Genomic DNA, 18,806 nt, shown 5'->3' with positions numbered 1-18,806 from the left:
ACACATCAGTCAGGAGATTTATTTTGCTACAGGTAAGTCACCAGCCTCATTGGCCAAAGGGGCTAGCGTACCTGCTCTCCAATCAACAGGTCACAGGTTCGAATCCCACTCTGGGCATGGATGTTTGTAATTGTCTATAGGTGGGAGATGAATTTTTTCTCCCTGTGTGAGACCACTGCCCTGCTTATTGGATGTCTGAAGTAGCTTCAAAAAGTTCCATGTTTGGTCTCTAGAGCAACATTTTTTGGCTGTGTAAAAGTAAATTTTAAAAAATTATAAAAAATATAAAATTGATAAAAATAAAAAAGTGCAAATATTTTACTATACATGGCAGAGTAAGACAGAAGTTCTTAAGTTTAACTGAAGATTTTTTAAATGCAAAAGTGTGCTCAAGAATACTCGAGCTGAGCAAGGATGTCATTTTTATACTGATGAAGATAAGTTGAGCTTAGCAGTGATAAAATTTAGTAGTTTAGTGTGATTCTATGATAGCTGAGGTTTTATTGGAGTCAAATATTTTTTTCAAAGTCCACAAAGGCCAAACAGAAACATTTATCATATTCATTTGCCTTTTTAGTAACTTGCCTAACAGTAAGGATATGACTAATGGTACTGTAATTGTCTAAACCTTGCCTTCTCCTCTGATTGCACATACTCAAGCTGATGCATTATTCTGTTATTTATTTATTTTGTAAATATTTTGTATGCTGCTAATAATAAACTAACGGGCTTGCAATTTTTGATATTTTCCTTTTCACCCTTTTTTTTTTTGTGAATTATCATTAATGATTTGCTCCATGCTTGTGAGATTTTTTTGCCTGTTTTACACAAAGATTACCTGGCAAGATTCTTCACAAGGTGTGAAGTCTTGCCAGGTAATCATCTATTGATTTCCTTCCAATTTTCAGCAGCAATTATACTTGAATCCCACCATCTCCAGGAACCTTTCCATGCTTCTTTGTTTTCAAGTCTGCCATAATCTCTTACCTCATAAATTTTGGTCTATACAATTTACAATTATTCGAGTTAATTGCTACTCTAAAAAATAAATGTACAGAAAATTTCTTTTTTTTTTTTTCTGCTGCCAAAGTTCTTCTCCGATTGCATTTCTATAATTCTGAGTATTATTATTATTAAGAGAGAGACCTCCAGGTAGTCAGTGACTCATTGAAGGAGGCCACACACTACATGCACTAGCTGTCATACTTGTTCTTGAATTCATTCACACTGCTTGCACACACAATATCCAATGGCAACCATTCCAAACATGCACCATTCTGAGAGAAAAATCTAGATCTCACCTTCTTCTTGGCCTTTCATTTTCAGCTTCCAAGGGTGCCCTCTCATCCTTTCCCGATCCTCCATAAAATGAAAAATTCCATCAACTGAAATCCTATATGATCCTATTAGAAGTTTGTAACTCTCAATCATATCACCCCTCTTAATTCTCTTTGCTAGTGTCTGCAGTCTGCAAATTCTCAATCTGTCTTCATAATCAGTATTTCACAATCCTGATATCATTTTTAACACTCCTTTGCACTCTCTCCACTATATCAGAATCACATCAGAAACATAGTCCAAGTGAGGTCTTATCAAGGGCTTGTAAAAAGGCAAAGTGATATCTTATCTTTATATGTCAAAGTTCATTTCAGCATTGCAATTATCCTTTGAGTTGTATTGCAATCTTTGCTACATGGTCCCTGAAATTCAACTTTCTATTTACTAAAACTCCAAGATCCCTTTCCTGAACAGTTTTTTCTAGCATAATCCCACTAACACAATATGACATGGAATATCTGATCACACTAAAGTGCATGACTTTATGTTTACTGACATTGAACTGACATCCATTTTTCATGCCCACAATTCCAGCCTATTCAAATCATTCTCCTAGTACTGCATATCAGCTGCATTTCTGATTACCCTACCTATTTTTGCATCATCAGCAAGTTATTCATCACTAGCAACCGATCCATCAGGTGCATAGCAACACCCCACTATGTATACTGTGTATTTAATCTTGTTAGTCTCTGCCTCACACCAGATGACTTCAGACTCACTGCCACATGAAAAGCTGTTGCTTGTGTTGCAGTCATAGATCTCAACTCTAACTGGATAAGAACAGACAAACTGGCCCTTGAACACACACAGATTCACAGCCATGAATACTACTCCCCAATATGTAGAAGAGATAGGGTTCTTACCACATGTCGTTATGCTCATAGTTAACTATGAGTCATATCATGGCAGTCAACCTCCTAGAATAGGAGATGGCACATGAATGGGATAGGATGGCTTGCACTTGAATAGATTTGACATCAGGAGCCTGGAGAAATTGTAGTAAGACCTAATGTAGAGAATCAGTGAAGCTAGATCATCATGGGAGAAATGTTAAGAGTGTGTGTGCAGCTGAAGTATGCAAATTGCACATAGTTATGAATCTGATAAAGTGATGGATCTGTATGCATTGGGTTTGGATAGTTTGAGTGGGGATGGGAAAGAGAAAACTGCCCAATTGGGTTGAGAAGACTGCAGTCATATGTGAAAAACTAAGAGTAACTTGCTATGGTTTATACACAATCAGAAACAAAGGGACTGAGTTTTTGCTTCTTTTTTTTTTTTTTTGCCTTGGTGACTACATTGTGATATAAGATTGCTGGCATTAGTGAAACCTGGCTCTCAGTCAAATGTAACTGGAATGACATCTGAAGGGTGTGATATTTTGAGGAAGGACAGAAGGGAGAGGATTATGGGTGACTTACATTATTCAAGTATTGATTCAGCAGCAGAGAAAACTCATAAGGATCAATGAGAATTTATTGAGCTTTGTGAGGCAACTTGATTAGCAGCTTGTGAAAGAAGGAAAAGGAATGCCATCTAGATCAAAGAGTGTTAAGATTTGATCATAGCATCAGAACAGGATCTCAGATAAGGATGTGACTGTTTCACCACTAGTTTGTGATAGTGATCATGCTGTACTCATGAGGTAGCTAAATTTATGAGAGTAGGAGTCAGTCAGGTAGAAACAGATGTGACAGAGGTTCAAGAGTGTTGAATCTTGTTATAGGATCAGATGACCTGTTCATAATTAAAGTGGTTTACATTGTTTCAAATTGGGGAAAGCAATCATGTGATATCCATGTGTTAAGGCTTAAGTGCTCAGAGGACATCATGTTGGAAGTTTAATGGAATATTTTCAGCGCTAGGAAAGAATTAAAAATAATTTTTAATGCTTCTAATATTTTGTCTCAGTCACTGAGATATCTTCAGGGATTACAAATAACTCTTGTATCATACACACAAAGACAACACAATACTAAATGAAACATTTGGGTGACTAAAGTCCTATCTAGGTGGTGCACCCGCTATGGGCATTTGTTAGTGGCCTGGGATGTAAAGTGGGACCTCTGACAATTAAGTTTTTCCAAATTGTGAAAAGTTTCCCACTTTACATCCTAGGCCACCTACAAATGCCCATAGAGGGTGCACCACTTAGATAGGACTTTAGTCACCCAAATGTTTCATTTAGTATTGTGTTGTCTTTGTGTGTGTTACAAAAGTTATTTGTAATCCCTGAAGATGTCTCACTGACTGAGAATAAATATCGGAAACATTAAAATTAGTTTTTAATCCTTTCCTAGTGTTGTAAATATTCCATTAAACCTCCAATGAGGAGGTCGCAAATGAGGTCTTGGAAGGTAGAAAAAACGTGGAAAATACAGTTAAAAAAAAGTATATGTAGAACTACAAGGCAGGTGATTATGATACACTTAGGAGGCAGTTTGAAGCAGTACTATGGCATAAATATCTGCAAGAGAAGGATGTTCACAGTACATGGAGCATATATGTTAAGTGGTAACTGGAGGAAGCAATATCATACTGGATATCCAAGGTCAAGAGAGTAAATCAGCTAGGAGTTAGATGATAAGTGGTATCATTAAGCATGAGCTGCAAACAAAGAAAATGTTGTGGAGGGTGTATAAGGAGAAAGGTGACCAGTTAACTCATTAACATTAACAAGGATTAGGCAAAAAGGTAACCAACATGATAAGGAAGGCAAAATCAGATTATGAGATTAGCCAAACAGGTGAAAGGAAATCCCAAAGATTTTTTTTTTGTTATGCAGCAAGTAAGAGGAAAAATGACTATTGAAGGATAACTTTAACTAGTGCAAATAATAGAGAGATAACAGAGAGAGAGATGAAATTGAGCTACTTAGTGACCATTTTGCAAGGGCATATCATCCAGGTGAAGATATTGTTATGGCAGGTAACAGGGACTGATGTGAGAACAGAGATTGATGATTTGAAAGTATTTAAGGTATTGCAGAATCTGAATGCAAATACAGCTTGGAGATTGGATGAGATATTGAATCGTGTTTTAAGAGAATGTGCAGGAGGAACTGGTGATGCCTTTGACTAGGCTGTTTAATTTAAGTCTCGGCTCTGGCAAAATCCCAAGAGTAGGAGGGCAAAATAATTCCCTTGCATTAAAGAGGATCTGAGTTTTTGGCAGCAAATTATAGACTAAGGATGGCCACAATGTCGCTCGTGAGCTGCATGCAGCTCGATTCCACGCGTCACGTGGCTCTTCATCCTCCACCAGGAAAAAATTAAAACGAGGAGACAACAAAAAAAAAAGAGGAACAAAATAAAAAAAAAAAATAAAGAACAGGGAGAAAAAAACAGGGTTAATAAAAATTACTGCAATAAAAAAATTTAATTTGAAACACATTAAATGAAGTTTACTTTGAACAAGTGGAAGAATTTTAAAGTCGAAACACAATTTTAATTATTTATTAGATGTATCCTTCCTTGTATCCATTTTCTTAGTAAGCTCCTTAAAATTAGGTGTGTAATTAGTCAAAGCAGTTCTTACAAGCTTGTTCAAATATTCATTATTTAAAACATTATCTATTTAGATTTCATAAATTTAAACGTTGAATATAGAGCTTCACAGGAGTACGTGGTCCCCAAAATGGAGATCTTGTTTTCTGGCACATTGCTTAAGTGTTAGATACCGCTGGTCTGGAAGTTGCTTCCAAAACTCAATTATGGAACATCCACTTTGCTTCACTAGCATCAGTCCTTCATTCTCTTGAAGTTCCAAAAGCTCCAGTTCTGCAACTGCGACATCCATCACAATTGGTTTTGAAATTGGACTGCCACACTCAAGCACGTTTGTAAGGAAAGGATTTTCCAAAAAAAGCGAATGTTGGCTTATGTTCTGTAAGGTTTCAAAATCAATTGTTGAGTTCTTCGGCCAGATCATTTAATTTACTAACATAAGATCCTGTTTCTAATTCCACTCCTCGCAAATTTGTCATTATTTTCATCAGACAAATGAAGTGTGAAAGTTTTATTTTGTCTCTCTGGGAAAGTCGTATTTGCTTTGGAAGCTTAGCACAGTCTGTGAGATTGATCGGTTATTAGTTTTTCTTTCCCTTGAAGTGAAACGTTAATATCTGTAGATGCTGGAAAACATGAGAGTCTTTGAGATGAGGGAAAAATTTCTCCTCTCTAAGAAACTGATTAGGTCTAACAACAAAAAAAATTTTTTTAATGCATTGCTAACTGAGAGCAACCTTACCTTACTAAGCAAAACTATAATACGTTATTAGGAATCTCATCATGATTCAACTCATCGAAAAAACTTTTGAATTATCGGTGTGTTTTAGTACTTGAATGAATAAAATTGACAATTAATAGAACTACTTCCATTACGTGTTCAAATTTAAAACACTTGGCAACTAGATGTTCCCAGTGAATACTGCAATGTACAGGTAGGAAAGCAGGATGTGATTCATCATTCTCAAGGAGTCCCATGAGCCCTTTAGTTTTACCCTTCATAGCTGGAGTACCATCAGTTGCATTGCTGGCGATTTTTTCATGCAATATCGAGAGCTTCTTTGATGTCAGAGCTATATCTTTCAATGCTTTAGAATCCAGTAGCACTTCCTTGACATCCAGGTCATGAGATACAAAGTGGACAAATGTAGCTAGTTGTCGTTTGTCCTGACTATCTGTCTGTAGATCCAGAGCCAGACTAAATGCAGCACAGTTTTTCAAGTTATGGTGTAAGTTATTTGCAATGTCAGCACTGATAACGGAAATTATCCTTTCAATTGTATTCCTAGATTATTATTATGAGATTGTTTGCAGATAATGCAAAGTTAGGTAGGATAATAGTTAATCAAGGTTATGTAGAGAGCTTGCAGGATGATTTAAATAGCCTGATAGTATGAACAAAACATAATGGATGTCAATTTCTTGTCATAAAGTATAAAGTCGTGCATTTTAGGGTACAATGATTACAAGCTGTGTACCACATTGAGGAACTGTACTCCAGGAAATTGATGAAACTAGGGATTTGGGGGTAGTAGTAAATAGTTGAAATTTTGAGGGCATATAGTTGAAAGTAGTCAGGGTAGCTCTCATGATTACTTAGTTATTGAAGAACACGCTAACAAGCAGAGATAAGGGAGTTATCATTCCTCTTTATAACGCCTTGATACAACTGCATCTGGATTATTGTGCTCAGGTCTAGTCACCCAGGGTTTCTTGGGGATGATGGAGAGGATCCAGAGGCAAGTGTCCAAGATGGTAATCTGAGGAGTGCTTCCACAAACCCTCAATCTGAGAACAGATAGAGTGTTTGTGGATTGCAAAAGTTGGTTGATAGGCAAAAAAGCATATGATAGAAATATTTAAGTTACTTAAAGGCTTTTATAGGATTGATGCAGGGGAAATGTTTAAGCACTGGGCTAGAGCAGGCAGAACAAGAAGTCATCCCTGGAAGTTGCGTAAGAGCATGGTTAACAAGGATAATGATTAGATTTTTTGCTTTTTAGAGTGGTGAATAAATTTGAATGGGTTGTCTGAGTCAGTTGTTGAGTACTTTGTCAATGGTTTCAATTAGGGGTATGATTGAGTGTGTTGATATATATAATAATAATGCATGCTAAATTATGAAGCTGGAAATTACGACTTACTCAGGAGAGTATGTATGCTACCAAGAGAAGACATGACAGTTGGTGTGGGTGATGGCATATTTTAATGAGTTCATGACTTCCTGTAGGTCTTTGATAATAATTATTTTGTTGCTTTATAGGCTACTTTTGCATCTAAAGTTGAGAAAGTTGATGGAATGCTCAAAGTAAAGCGAGAAGTTGATGGTGGATTAGAGGATATTTCTGTTAAACTTCCAGCTGTTATAAGTGCAGATCTTCGCCTTAATGAACCCCGTTATGCAACTCTACCAAACATCATGGTAAGAAATATTGTTATGTATATATATATATATATATGTGTGTGTGTGTGTGTGTGTGTGTGTGTGTGTGTGTGTGTGTGTTTGCATGAAATATTAAGTGATTGTGTTGTGTGCAATGATTAATCATCTTTGAATAGTCATTGTGTATGAAATATATTAACTGTTTTCAACTTTGTGGTATTTCATTGTTAGTGGTATGTTGTTTTCTGTTCCAGTGGAACCTTTCTGTCAACCAAACTCAACCACATACAACACCTTCCTTTCCATTCCTTGGCCATCACTTCAGAAAGATTTCAAAAATGCCATCGCCATCTCCTACATTTCTGGCACATCAGAAAAAAATATCCAAATCTTTAAAAAAAAAAAAAAATACACCCTCTGCACAACTTTTAAGCTCCACTGGAAACTTGCTATCCTTATCCGTTCTACTAAAGATCATCTCCTACCTCTCTCAGTGTCTGGAGTATATACAATAACCTATTCCTGAAAGTTGACGTACTTCGGACAGACAGGTAGATTAGCAACCATCCGTTTAGAGGAACACAAATTGTACATCTGCAATCATGACTAGGGCCAATCTGACCTTGCAAACCATATATTGAAAGTCCACCATAGTAAATTTATAAAGGAAAGACTGTTGCAAGAATCTGCAGTAGCACTCAGAAATCAACCAAATTTAAATAAATATGGATGCATGAAACTTCCCAAAATTTGGGAAACAATATTTGTCATGGTCCCATTTTTACATCCTAAATCACCAATACTCTTAGAGGGCGCACCACCTAGATAGGACTTTAGTCTTCGACGTATTTCATTTAGTATTGTGTTGTGTGTGTTACAAAAGTTTTTGTAATCCCTGAAGATGTCTCAGTGACTGAGACAAAATATTGGAAACATTAAAATTAGTTTTTAATCCTTTCCTAGTGCTGTAAACCATTAAACCTCCAACACAATGTCCTCATAGCACTTAAACCTTAACACATGCATTGAAAAGGTAATTGATTGAAAAAATAGTTCACTGAAAATTTTTCGATGAATTCTTTCATAAACTGTTGTTTAAAAGTGTTCAGTAACAATGCCGAATGTTAGTCAAGATATGGTACATTGAGACAATAATGTTTTGTTGTATTTTAGAACAAACTTTCTGTAAGTCTACTTACTGCTTCATTGTGTTCATAGTGATTTACAAATTTCATTCTACCTAAATTATAAATTTCTCATCTATATGATTTTTTTAGGACAGCAGTGAAATTTTAATATAGATCTTAACTATAATAATTCATTAAATTTAATCCAGCCAGAGTGGAATTACTAATATCATTTCAAAACTTCTTTATGGAAATGTTATAATAAAAGTGATCGAGTCGCAACTGAACTGTGCAGACAGCTTCGAATTCCACTAAGTCAGAGAGTTATTGTAATATATAATTTCAGTACATTGTTCCTTTGTAGTTCCAAATATAGCTGAACTCTAAAATGGAACGGTTTGACAAATTTTTGTAAAAATTTCAAATACTAAATGTGAGTGTGGAAGTCGCATACTACTACTACTAATAGTAATAATAATGGAGTCTCCATAGTAGTTCAGTTGGTATAAACAAAGCCCTTAGTTGAAAGACTTTGGTTTGAATCCTATCTATGATATAAATAATTATCAGGCCGAGTTTTCCCTCTGAGAAACAGGTAAGCCAGTCCCATGAACACACACATTTACAGACAAGAAACACTTATTGGACAAGAAAGACAATAGGAAACCATGTTCTAGAATTATTCCCTAGTAATGTACCATTGCCATCTTACCTACCATAAGGTTAATGAGAGAGGATGATAGTAGTACTAGGTGTCTTTAATTAGGAACGTAAGGATTCCATGTGATAAAGTATTCATGTCGATATAAAGATTATTTTACATAATCTTTTCAAGATTCTGTAAAGCACACATAAAATACATGTAACACATATACTAACTGAAAGGAAATATCTCTCAAAAAAAAAAAAAAAGGAGAGAGAGAAAAATTATCACAAACATCTAATATATATAAAGGAGATATCACTAAACTTCAACTGCATCCCAAGTTAATCCAATAAAAACTACAGTTCAGTTTGATAAATACACTTCACGTCACTTCTTATAATTCATTTTTTGATAAGTTGTGTTTTCGATTAATTGCCATTCAATGAATTGCTTTTAGAGGAACTGCCTTTCAATTAATTTCTTTTTCGATTAACTGTTGTTCAAAGAACTCTCTTTCGATTTATGGTTTATTCGGTTAATTGTTTTTTTTTTCAGTAAATTGTTTTCAGTGAATTTTCTGGATACCCTAGTCGCGTGCTTTCTCCTAGATTCAGATTCTTCTTATGCTACTCCTTCTGTGTCCATCAGCCACTCTTTGGTCTGTATCACCAGCTTCACATATTCATTCCCATTTGATCCAATTTATATAACAGAGTTCCACATGTTATCCTGGTGTCTTTACAAAGCACAGCAGTATCATTGTGCAGTTATTTCCTTTATCTGATTCAGCTGTCTTTCTTAGAAAAATTAGTAAATTACTGAAGCCAGACCTGCACTTCATAAAACGTGTTATTCTCAGAGAGTATAATATTCCTACCTATCCATTCCTGAATTCTGCCTTTGGCCAACGTTTCCCTTAACTTAAGGTATACTTTCCCAAAGTATACCTTAACCACCACTTGTGAGATACTGATCAGTCTACGGTTTACTACTTCTCTTTTAAAGCCTTCTTCACAACAGAACTATATTGTTCTCTTTCCACTCCTTTGGGACCTTATCAAGACAGACTTAGCCAGCTTTGGTCAGAGGAATTGTCAATTTCCTTGAATACTCGCTTAATACATAGGCCAGTATCCCATGTAATCACACGGCCATATTTACATTGATTACATTTTGCAATATCCTAAGGACCTCTACCTCTATAGTTTCACATCATTCACTATAGCATCTTCCCTTCTTGTAAAAAGAAATTACTGCTATGTATTCCCAAAAGAAGAATGGAACCAGACAGCAATATAGGCTATGAACACTGAGATTTGGAAAATGGAACTGAGAAACTAGAGATGTGGAAAGAAGTTACTAATTAAACCTTAGATCTAGTGGTCTTAACAGAAACTAAAATAAAAAGATACTGGTTGTGAGATCTAGGGTGGTTATATACACATTTGGAGTGACATGGATAAAGGCAAGTAAATGTAAGCTGAGATTTCCATGTAGATAAAAAAAAAAAAAAAACATTAAAAGCAAAGGAAGTCAGTGAATAGATATTAAAAATAGTTTGCACTCTTTCTTTCTTTCTCATCCATCAGATGATGGATTGAGTACCCTGTGAACAAATTTTTGCCATCTGGCCATATCTCTGAAGCTCAATAATTATGACTTCTGAGACTGTAACCAAGTTCTTTTTGGTCTGCATCTTGGTCATCTTCCTCCAGTGATTCCATTCAAGACTATATTTGGTAATCTTTGAAAGGACATTCTCTGGAGGTGTCCAAACTATCTTAATTGCTGTTCAAGAATTATAGCTATAATATTTTCTGTATAGTTTAATTCATGTTTGACTTGCTCATTTATTTTGTGTTCTGACCAGTAAGCCTTATTTAGTTTTCTTAAGCATTTCAATTGCTCTGATTTTCCTTATTTCTTTCTGATTGAGTTTCCATGTTGCCATAGAGATAATAATGGTTTTATAGAGTTTTGGTTGGAGGTTTTTGAAATGCTGTTATTTTTCCATATTTTGTTTAATTTATTCATATTAGACCATCCTTTGTTAGTTATTTTTGACATACAAAGACATCAAGGGTCATACTGCACCAGGACACAGGTTTATAAAGCAGTACATATGGTAAATGGTTAGTAGGACAATCACTATTCAATGTGAACTTGAATAGTTCACATTGAATAGTGAACAAGAGCAGACTATCACTTGTACATAGTCTGCTCTAGTTTGTTACAATCTTGCCACTACATTTTCCTTTGGTCATTAATCACTCTGTAGTCACACTTCTTACTTTCTTTCCGCACTTCTGACATTCACTTTTAAAATGCTATACTCTCTCTCTCTCATCTGTCTTGATTTCCTTCCACAAATTTTTTCTAACAAATACATTCTCACATACTGCAGCAAAAAAGATCCCTATGTTAAACTCTCCTGCCATTGTTCTGCTATGTATCACCATTTTGAACTGTAATACATTAAGTAAACAAGTCTTTTCTAAATACACTATACAGGCAACTTCTTCAAGTAAATATTTATAAAAAAAGTGAATAATTAGAAATAACTAAGTATCACTAATTGTTTTTAAAATGTGACTTATCTTTCATCTCCATGATATAGTGCTTATGATCAACAAACCACCATTGACTGGACTGGAACAAAAATAATTATTAATACTCCTTCATAGAATAGTAAACTTGTGGAGTGCCCAAAACCAACAGACAGTTGGCTTTGGATGTCAATAATAATTTTTGACACCCAAAAATTATTATTGTCAATAATAATTTTTGACATTATTGAGTGTCAATAATAATTTTTTTTTTCCTTGTAATAATTAGTATTATTTTCAAGGCCTCCATGGTGGTCACAAGATTGTATGATCAAACTCTCTGTAGGCTGTAATAATAATGCCTTGCTTTGAATTAAGAAGTGAAATATGCTACTAAGTTTGCATTATTTTGTTTAATTGGAATAGAATTGAATTGATAACATAGTTAATAGTCTGCTTACTTAAATCTTATTTAAGTTTAAGTCAGTAATAATATTTTTATGTAGAAAGCTAAGAAGAAGCCAGTAGCTAAGAAAACACCATCTGAATTAGGGGTTGAAATGGCACCTCATATAGAAATCATTAGTGTGGAAGAACCACCAACTAGAGAAGGAGGTACCAAGGTAGAATCAGTGGATCAACTTTTGAGTAAACTAAAAGAAATGGGTAGGATTTGAAAATGGTAAGTATTTTTAAAATTTTTGCATATATATTCTGGATATAAATTCTATGCAATGCCTACTATTTTTCATTTAGACAAGTTTATTGGAAAGTGTTGGGAATGCTGCCTGTTGCAACTATTTACAGTTTTCAAGCCAAACACAGCCATCTCTCTCACTATAACAGATACCATTCTAGAAAATTTACTTACTATAACTACTGTAGTCTTTGCCAGCATCATTAGCAATAATGCATATTTTAAAGAAAATTTATGGTAGCAAAATGACTTCTACATTAATAAATTGCTGGAAGTTTTTCCCGCTTAGTTATACTATAAATTAAAGATACCAAGAAATTATATACTTGGTTTAATCTTTTATCCAGGTGTAAGCAAACAAAGTTTGCGTCTGAAATATTTTCAGGACTGGGGCAACTTATATATAGAAGCTGATACTAAGGCAAGAAATGCGAAGTCATCAGCTTCTATATGCGAGCTGCCTCAGTCCTGAAACTATTTCAGGTGCAAACTTTGTTTGCTTACACCTGGATAAAGGATTAAACCAAGTATATAATTTCTTGGCATCTTTAATTTACATTAAAAAAAATGTTTCTGTGCTCATGACAGATTCACTATAGTGAGAGTTGCTTCAACAGATTCAAATGAATTATGGTCAGATTTTTACATGTTAATATCAAAACATGAATATGAAACGCATCCAGAGACTAAACTCTGATTGGTTATAAATGAATGAAATTACATTTCCTGTATTACTTTATTGTCACAGATATATACATATTGTGAGCTACTTTTCCACATATTTTCTGCACACTGAGACTTTTGTCAAAGCAGGGCACAAGTTTTTTTTTTTCCCCTCCCTCTTTGAAGCAGTCTACTGCCAGTGTTTTGACTTAATCCTTGATAACTATCTTCACACCAGCCCTGTCAGTAAAATGACATCCCCATTCATTTGTCCACCTTTCCAGCATTCTTAAATCCTCTTTGAAGGGCCAGAAAAACACTATTACTCCCAAGCTTTACATCATCTGCAAATAACTGCATATCGTCCTGTAGTTTAGTGACAATATCATTGATATATGAAGATTAAACAGTAATGGTTCCAGCACTGAAATATGCGGAACTCCACTTGGTTATAATTTAAATTAAACTCCCAAGAAAATTATATTGTTTAATCCTTTATCCAAGTTTAAGCAGACAAAGGTTGTGTGTGAAGTATCTTCATAACTGGGCTACTTGCATATAGAGTTAATGATATCACATCAGTTGTCTTGATAACCCATAATGCACAGCACACCTCCTTTCAGATGTGTATAATGCTATGCATTATGGAAAGTGCACTATCCAGACCAGTTTTGACTTTTATTGGTGTTTTATTAATAGGAGCCAGATCCAAAAGATATACTAAAGTTGAATAAATGCAGAAATATATTTCCCACATACAACTAGTGAAAAGGTGTATAACCTTATTATTAAAATACTCTGGATTAGAGATAATTGTAGAAAGTTGTATGTCTTTTGGGTCTGGCCTTGTATGTGTTAAACAAGGATATACTATTATATCCTTGTTTAACTCATACAAGGATATAATTGCTTGACCAAACAAAAATCATGGCTTGAAAGTTCGAAGGATTTGTTTTCTTTTAGGCTTACACGGTGATCCAAATACATTTTGGAAAATTATGAAGACAACTGCCGTGTTTGAGTAAAACTTTAATATAAACCAAAATCCACATTTGACGTTTCGACCTTTATATCAAGGTCATCTTCTGGAGCATATATACTATATACAGAGAAACGAGCTGCACTACAATCTACATGGTTTGTTAAAGTTACTGACCAACCGTTACAGCAATTATTGGCCTGACCTCTGGTGAAAAGGGAAAAAACTCACTAGATAACATTAATAATAGGACTCTAGCATTGATGTAGTAAGTTTTTTTTTTTTTTTTTCACCAGAGGTCAGGCCAATAATTGCTGTAACAGTTGGTCAGTAACTTTAACAAACCATGTAGATTGTAGTGCAGCTTGTTTCTCTGTATATAGTATATATGCATCAGAAGATGACCTTGATATAAAGGTCGAAACGTCGAATGTGGATTTTGGTTTATACTAAACTAAAGTTTTACTCAAACACGGTAGTTGTCTCCATAATTTTCCAAAATGTGTTCTAAGGATTTGGATGCTCACCTATGACCTACATAGCATTGAGAAAAAGAAGAATAACCTACTCACTGTAGGTTATTCTTTGTACTTACTTTGAAAGAGTAATTACTTTGAAAAACTGCTAAATGAAACAAGCAGTGATGACAGCACAGTGATAAAAAACACTGACCAGGCATGCAGTCAGGAATACATATCCATACGTGAAGTAGAAAAAGCCATCAAAGGCTTGAAATGTGGAAAGGCAGCAGGAGTAGATGATATTCGACCAGAAATGCTGAAGTATGGTGGTATAAGAGTCTTACAGTGGCTGCACTGCATAGTTCAGAAAGCCTGGACAGAGGGACGAATTCCCGATGATTGGAGTAGAGCTCTCATAGTACCCATATATAAAAAGGGAAATAAAACTGAATGTGAGAATTACAGAGGTATTTCCCTACTGAGTGTTCCTGGCAAGATCTATGCAAGTATACTTGAGAAACGGTTGAGAAGAATTGTGGAAGAAAAGCTTGGTGAAGAACAAGCTGGATTCAGGCCAAATAGAGGCTGTCAGGATCAGATCTTCACTTTACGACAAATAGTCGAGAAAGCATGGGAATATAACAAAGATCTGTATTTAAGTTTTGTCGATTTGGAAAAGGCATATGACAAGGTGCCAAGAGAGAAGCTATTCAATACGCTGCAGTTATATGGTGTCAATGGGGCATTATATCAAGCAATACTTAGTCTTTATTTGAGTTGTGAGTCAGCAGTTAGAATTGAAGGAAGTACAGGAAGATGGTTTAATGTTAAATCTGGTGTGAGACAAGGATGTACATTATCCCCTCTGTTATTCATTATCTATATGGATCACATTATGAAGGAATGTGGTATTAAACCTGATATCAAAATTGGAGATGTTAATGTTAGCTCTTTGCTTTATGCGGATGATGTTATACTTCTAAATAAATCCGCTACAAGTCTGCAAGATTCTCTGACTAAATTGAATAGCTGTTGTAATAGATATGGTATGAAGGTCAGCAATAAAAAGACAAAGACAATGAAAATAGGCAGAATCATTGAAAATGTCAACTGTGTTGTGAATGGAGAACCTGTGGAACAAGTAAATTTCAGCTACTTAGGCACAATTTTTACTGAAGATGGTAAACTAAATATAAAAATAGACAACAGAATCAGCAAAGCTGGTATCGTGGGAAGTCAATTGAATAAATTCATATGGAATAAGAAAGAAATTAGTCGGAACACTAAATTAGCTGTATACAAGACTGTTCAAACCAATTTTAACTTATGGATCTGAGAGCTGGGTCAGAAGTAAAACACTTGACCAAAGACTAGAGACCGCAGATATGAGAGTCCTGAGAAAGATTAGAGGCGTGAACAGATGGCATCAATGGCAATATCATATTAAAAATGAGGATATTAGGAAAGAACTTGACATTGTCAGCATCCAGGAATGCGTTAGCAGAGCTAATCTCAGATGGTATGGTCACTTAAATAGAATGGGAGAGGAAAGATTAGCAAAACAAGTGTTCTCTGCCAGGTTGGCAGGAAAACGACCCAGAGGAAGACCAAGATATAGGTGGATTGATACGGTACAAAGTGCCTTAGACGATAGAAATATAAGATCTGATAATGTTGGAGTCTTGACAAGTAACAGACTGATTTGGAGGAAAATTGTAGATCGGAAGTTAGTAATGATGTAATTTTTTCGTGTAGTACTGTCATATCCTGTACACCCCTTGAGGGTACATGGCAGGAATTTGATGATGATGATGATGACCTACTCACTGAACACCAAAAGAAAAAGAAATCTAATAGGATAATAGCATGATGTAGTTTTAAAAGACATTTTGGTGATTACACCACATTTTTTATCATTCAGTTATATAACATACTGAAATAATAGTTCCCGACAAGTTTCGTAAATCGTTGGATTTACATCTTCAGGGGTAAATAGTATGACTTAAAAGTTTAAACAAGAGAAATTAATAACTACAAATCATAACCGTCTGGCTATTCATAAACTCAAATAACAGAATGCAGATATAAAACATTACTGACTTTTGAGTTATTTGAGTTTATGAATAGCCAGACGGTTATGATTTGTAGTTATTAATTTCTCCTGTTTAAACTTTAAGTTATACTATTTATCCCTAAAGATGTAAATCCTACGATTTATGAAACTTGTCGAGAACTATTATTTCAGTATGTTATATAACTGAATAATAAAAAAATGTGGTGTAATCACTGAAATATGTCTTTTGAACAAATTAGCCACAGAGGTCTGCGCCTGCAATGATGTAATTTTACTAATACAATTGTTTACTTTATATGTTGAAATGATTATGGGTTTATTCCAGAAATTGTGTTAAGAGTGCTTCTTTCCTTCATCAGGCTGAAAGCTTCCCTGTGAGTTTTGACCTCCAGCCATCATAAGGAGAGGATTGAAGTGTGCTCTGTGGTTTTGTTTTGGATTGTTGTTTCCTTTCGTAATCTGAATTATTCACATATCAGGTGATTGGCCCTAATATATTGTCTTATAATTGTCGTCTGCTATCTGATGTGCTGTCTAAAATGTCTTATAACTTTCTTTAAATTGCTAGAAATAAGTATGATTTCTTTCATTCTAAATTAAATCTATCCAGACATGCATGCCATTTAAATTGATTTGCTGTTTATCACAGCTAACCATAGAAAAAACTGATCCATTGTTTGCACAAGACTTTCATTTTAGTGAACTTTTGAATCTGATTTTAATACATCACAGTACTTTGATATTGGAATTTCAGAATTTATCTTTAGTATTTTATATTATTTAGTTCTATATGTTGCTTTTTATACTTAATGCTGTTATTTTCTAAAGTATCAGACTGAACTTACTCTTACCACTTTGGCATTTGATTCATATTTTATATTCTTGAAATGTGAATGAGTTATTTTGAAATGCCTTGTGTTTGATTGCTAGATGGTTATGTTCACTTAATTATTTTAATTGCATCTTAAGGATTGTGAAAGGCGTATTCTTTGTCTTTGTTTAGTAATGAACATTTCTTGTAGGGTAATATGCTGTAATCATAAGTTCCAGCTGTTTCTTTGGACTTTCCTCGCCAGTAGAAATAGTTTTTTTTAATAGTTCTTTTTAAAGGTATTCGTGGAAGAAAATTTCTTCGTTTGCTTTTAATGTATACCATACATTAAATACTTGACAAATATGCTTGACCACTTGCCCGTAGCAAGTAGATTTTGTCCGCTGGCAGAGTAACCACATACTGAACAAAATATAATATTCTGTATTTAATAAAAAATAACATTTTAAATGAAGCCTTTTAACTTTAAAACACAGATGCAGTACTACTGATCAGTTTATGGAACTCCTACTGAGTTATTGAGACATAGCATTAAAAAATGGTCTTGGGTGAGTGGGATTTTTGCATAATTCATTGAGCCCTGTGTATACCTGCCATTGATGTAACTAGATTGTATTCATCTGAAGCATTCTTCTGCTATAATGTACATATCAAAATTATGATATATGTATACATTATCAAACAACTATTTAGGATTTTTTACCTTATAGATAAAAATTAATTTTTCAAATATAAAATGATCTGTTGCCCATACACACATCATACTTTAAACTTCCAATTAAAGAAACATTGTATTTAACTTATAGCATTAAGAGAAATCAACTTATGCCAACTGTCCATCATTGGGTTTCTTTAGTGTATTTTTTTTGTTGTATGATTCAAGCTACCGATTGGGAGGCTGACTTTTGCATATTAGTTGTTTATCTGTTCTGACTTATGCTACTGTTCATCTGTTTACTTACCTTGTTTACCTCAGCTACACTTTTCTTTCCAACTTTATTACTCTTCGGTTTGGGTCTTGACTATGGCATTGGATATTTATTTGCTGTTGTTGACAAGGCTAACCAGTGTGTATGTCTTTAGGTGAGATGAATTTGGTTGTCACTCATTGTAAGATTAATGGCTCATTTACTCTTTTAAGCCTTAAAGTAGCTTGAAAAAAAGTTATATTTAGTCTGTAGTTTACCATTCTGGTTTACAATGTCTCCCTACCCTTAATTTTTAACTCGTTTTGCTATCTTTGGCTTCAATACAAAATTCAAAAACAAAGATAATTTTTGAATTTTTTTTAAAAACTAACAGTCTAAATATGAAATTGCTGTATAAGCTGGGGGAATCTAGTTTCATCTTTTTTTTTTTTTCCCTAGTTTTAAGGCTTAAAAGAGTAGATCTGTGGTAGACTTTAAGGTTGATAATGTCCATCTGCTTGTTTTTTGATTAGGGAATCTAAAAATGGTAGTTATCTCCTTCTCAAGTTCCAAGGTGAATTTGATTTTCTGATGGAAGGAACTTTGTTAGAAAGTCAAAAAGCACTGTTTTAGTGTTTCTCCA

General features: G+C 34.5%; 1 protein-coding gene across 1 annotated transcript in view; it reads left to right on the top strand.

The window, feature by feature from the left end:
* The window catches only part of Etfb (Electron transfer flavoprotein beta subunit), a 98,444-nt gene that overhangs the window by 58,167 nt on the left and 21,471 nt on the right, over positions 1-18,806 (top strand). The window contains exons 5-6 of the mRNA XM_090412766.1: positions 7,111-7,269; positions 12,056-12,231. Of these exons, the coding sequence (XP_090268892.1) occupies positions 7,111-7,269; positions 12,056-12,226 (330 nt within the window). The 3' untranslated portion in view covers positions 12,227-12,231. The remainder of the gene's footprint in view (positions 1-7,110; positions 7,270-12,055; positions 12,232-18,806) is intronic.

Source organism: Typopeltis vanoorti, chromosome 23 (genome assembly GCF_054136105.1).
Source record: "Typopeltis vanoorti isolate ZY-2024b chromosome 23, IOZ_Tvanoo_1.0, whole genome shotgun sequence".
NCBI lineage: Eukaryota > Metazoa > Arthropoda > Arachnida > Uropygi > Thelyphonidae > Typopeltis > Typopeltis vanoorti.
The sequence above is the reverse complement of the archived record's forward strand: the minus strand, read 5'-3'. Positions and strand labels throughout refer to the sequence as shown.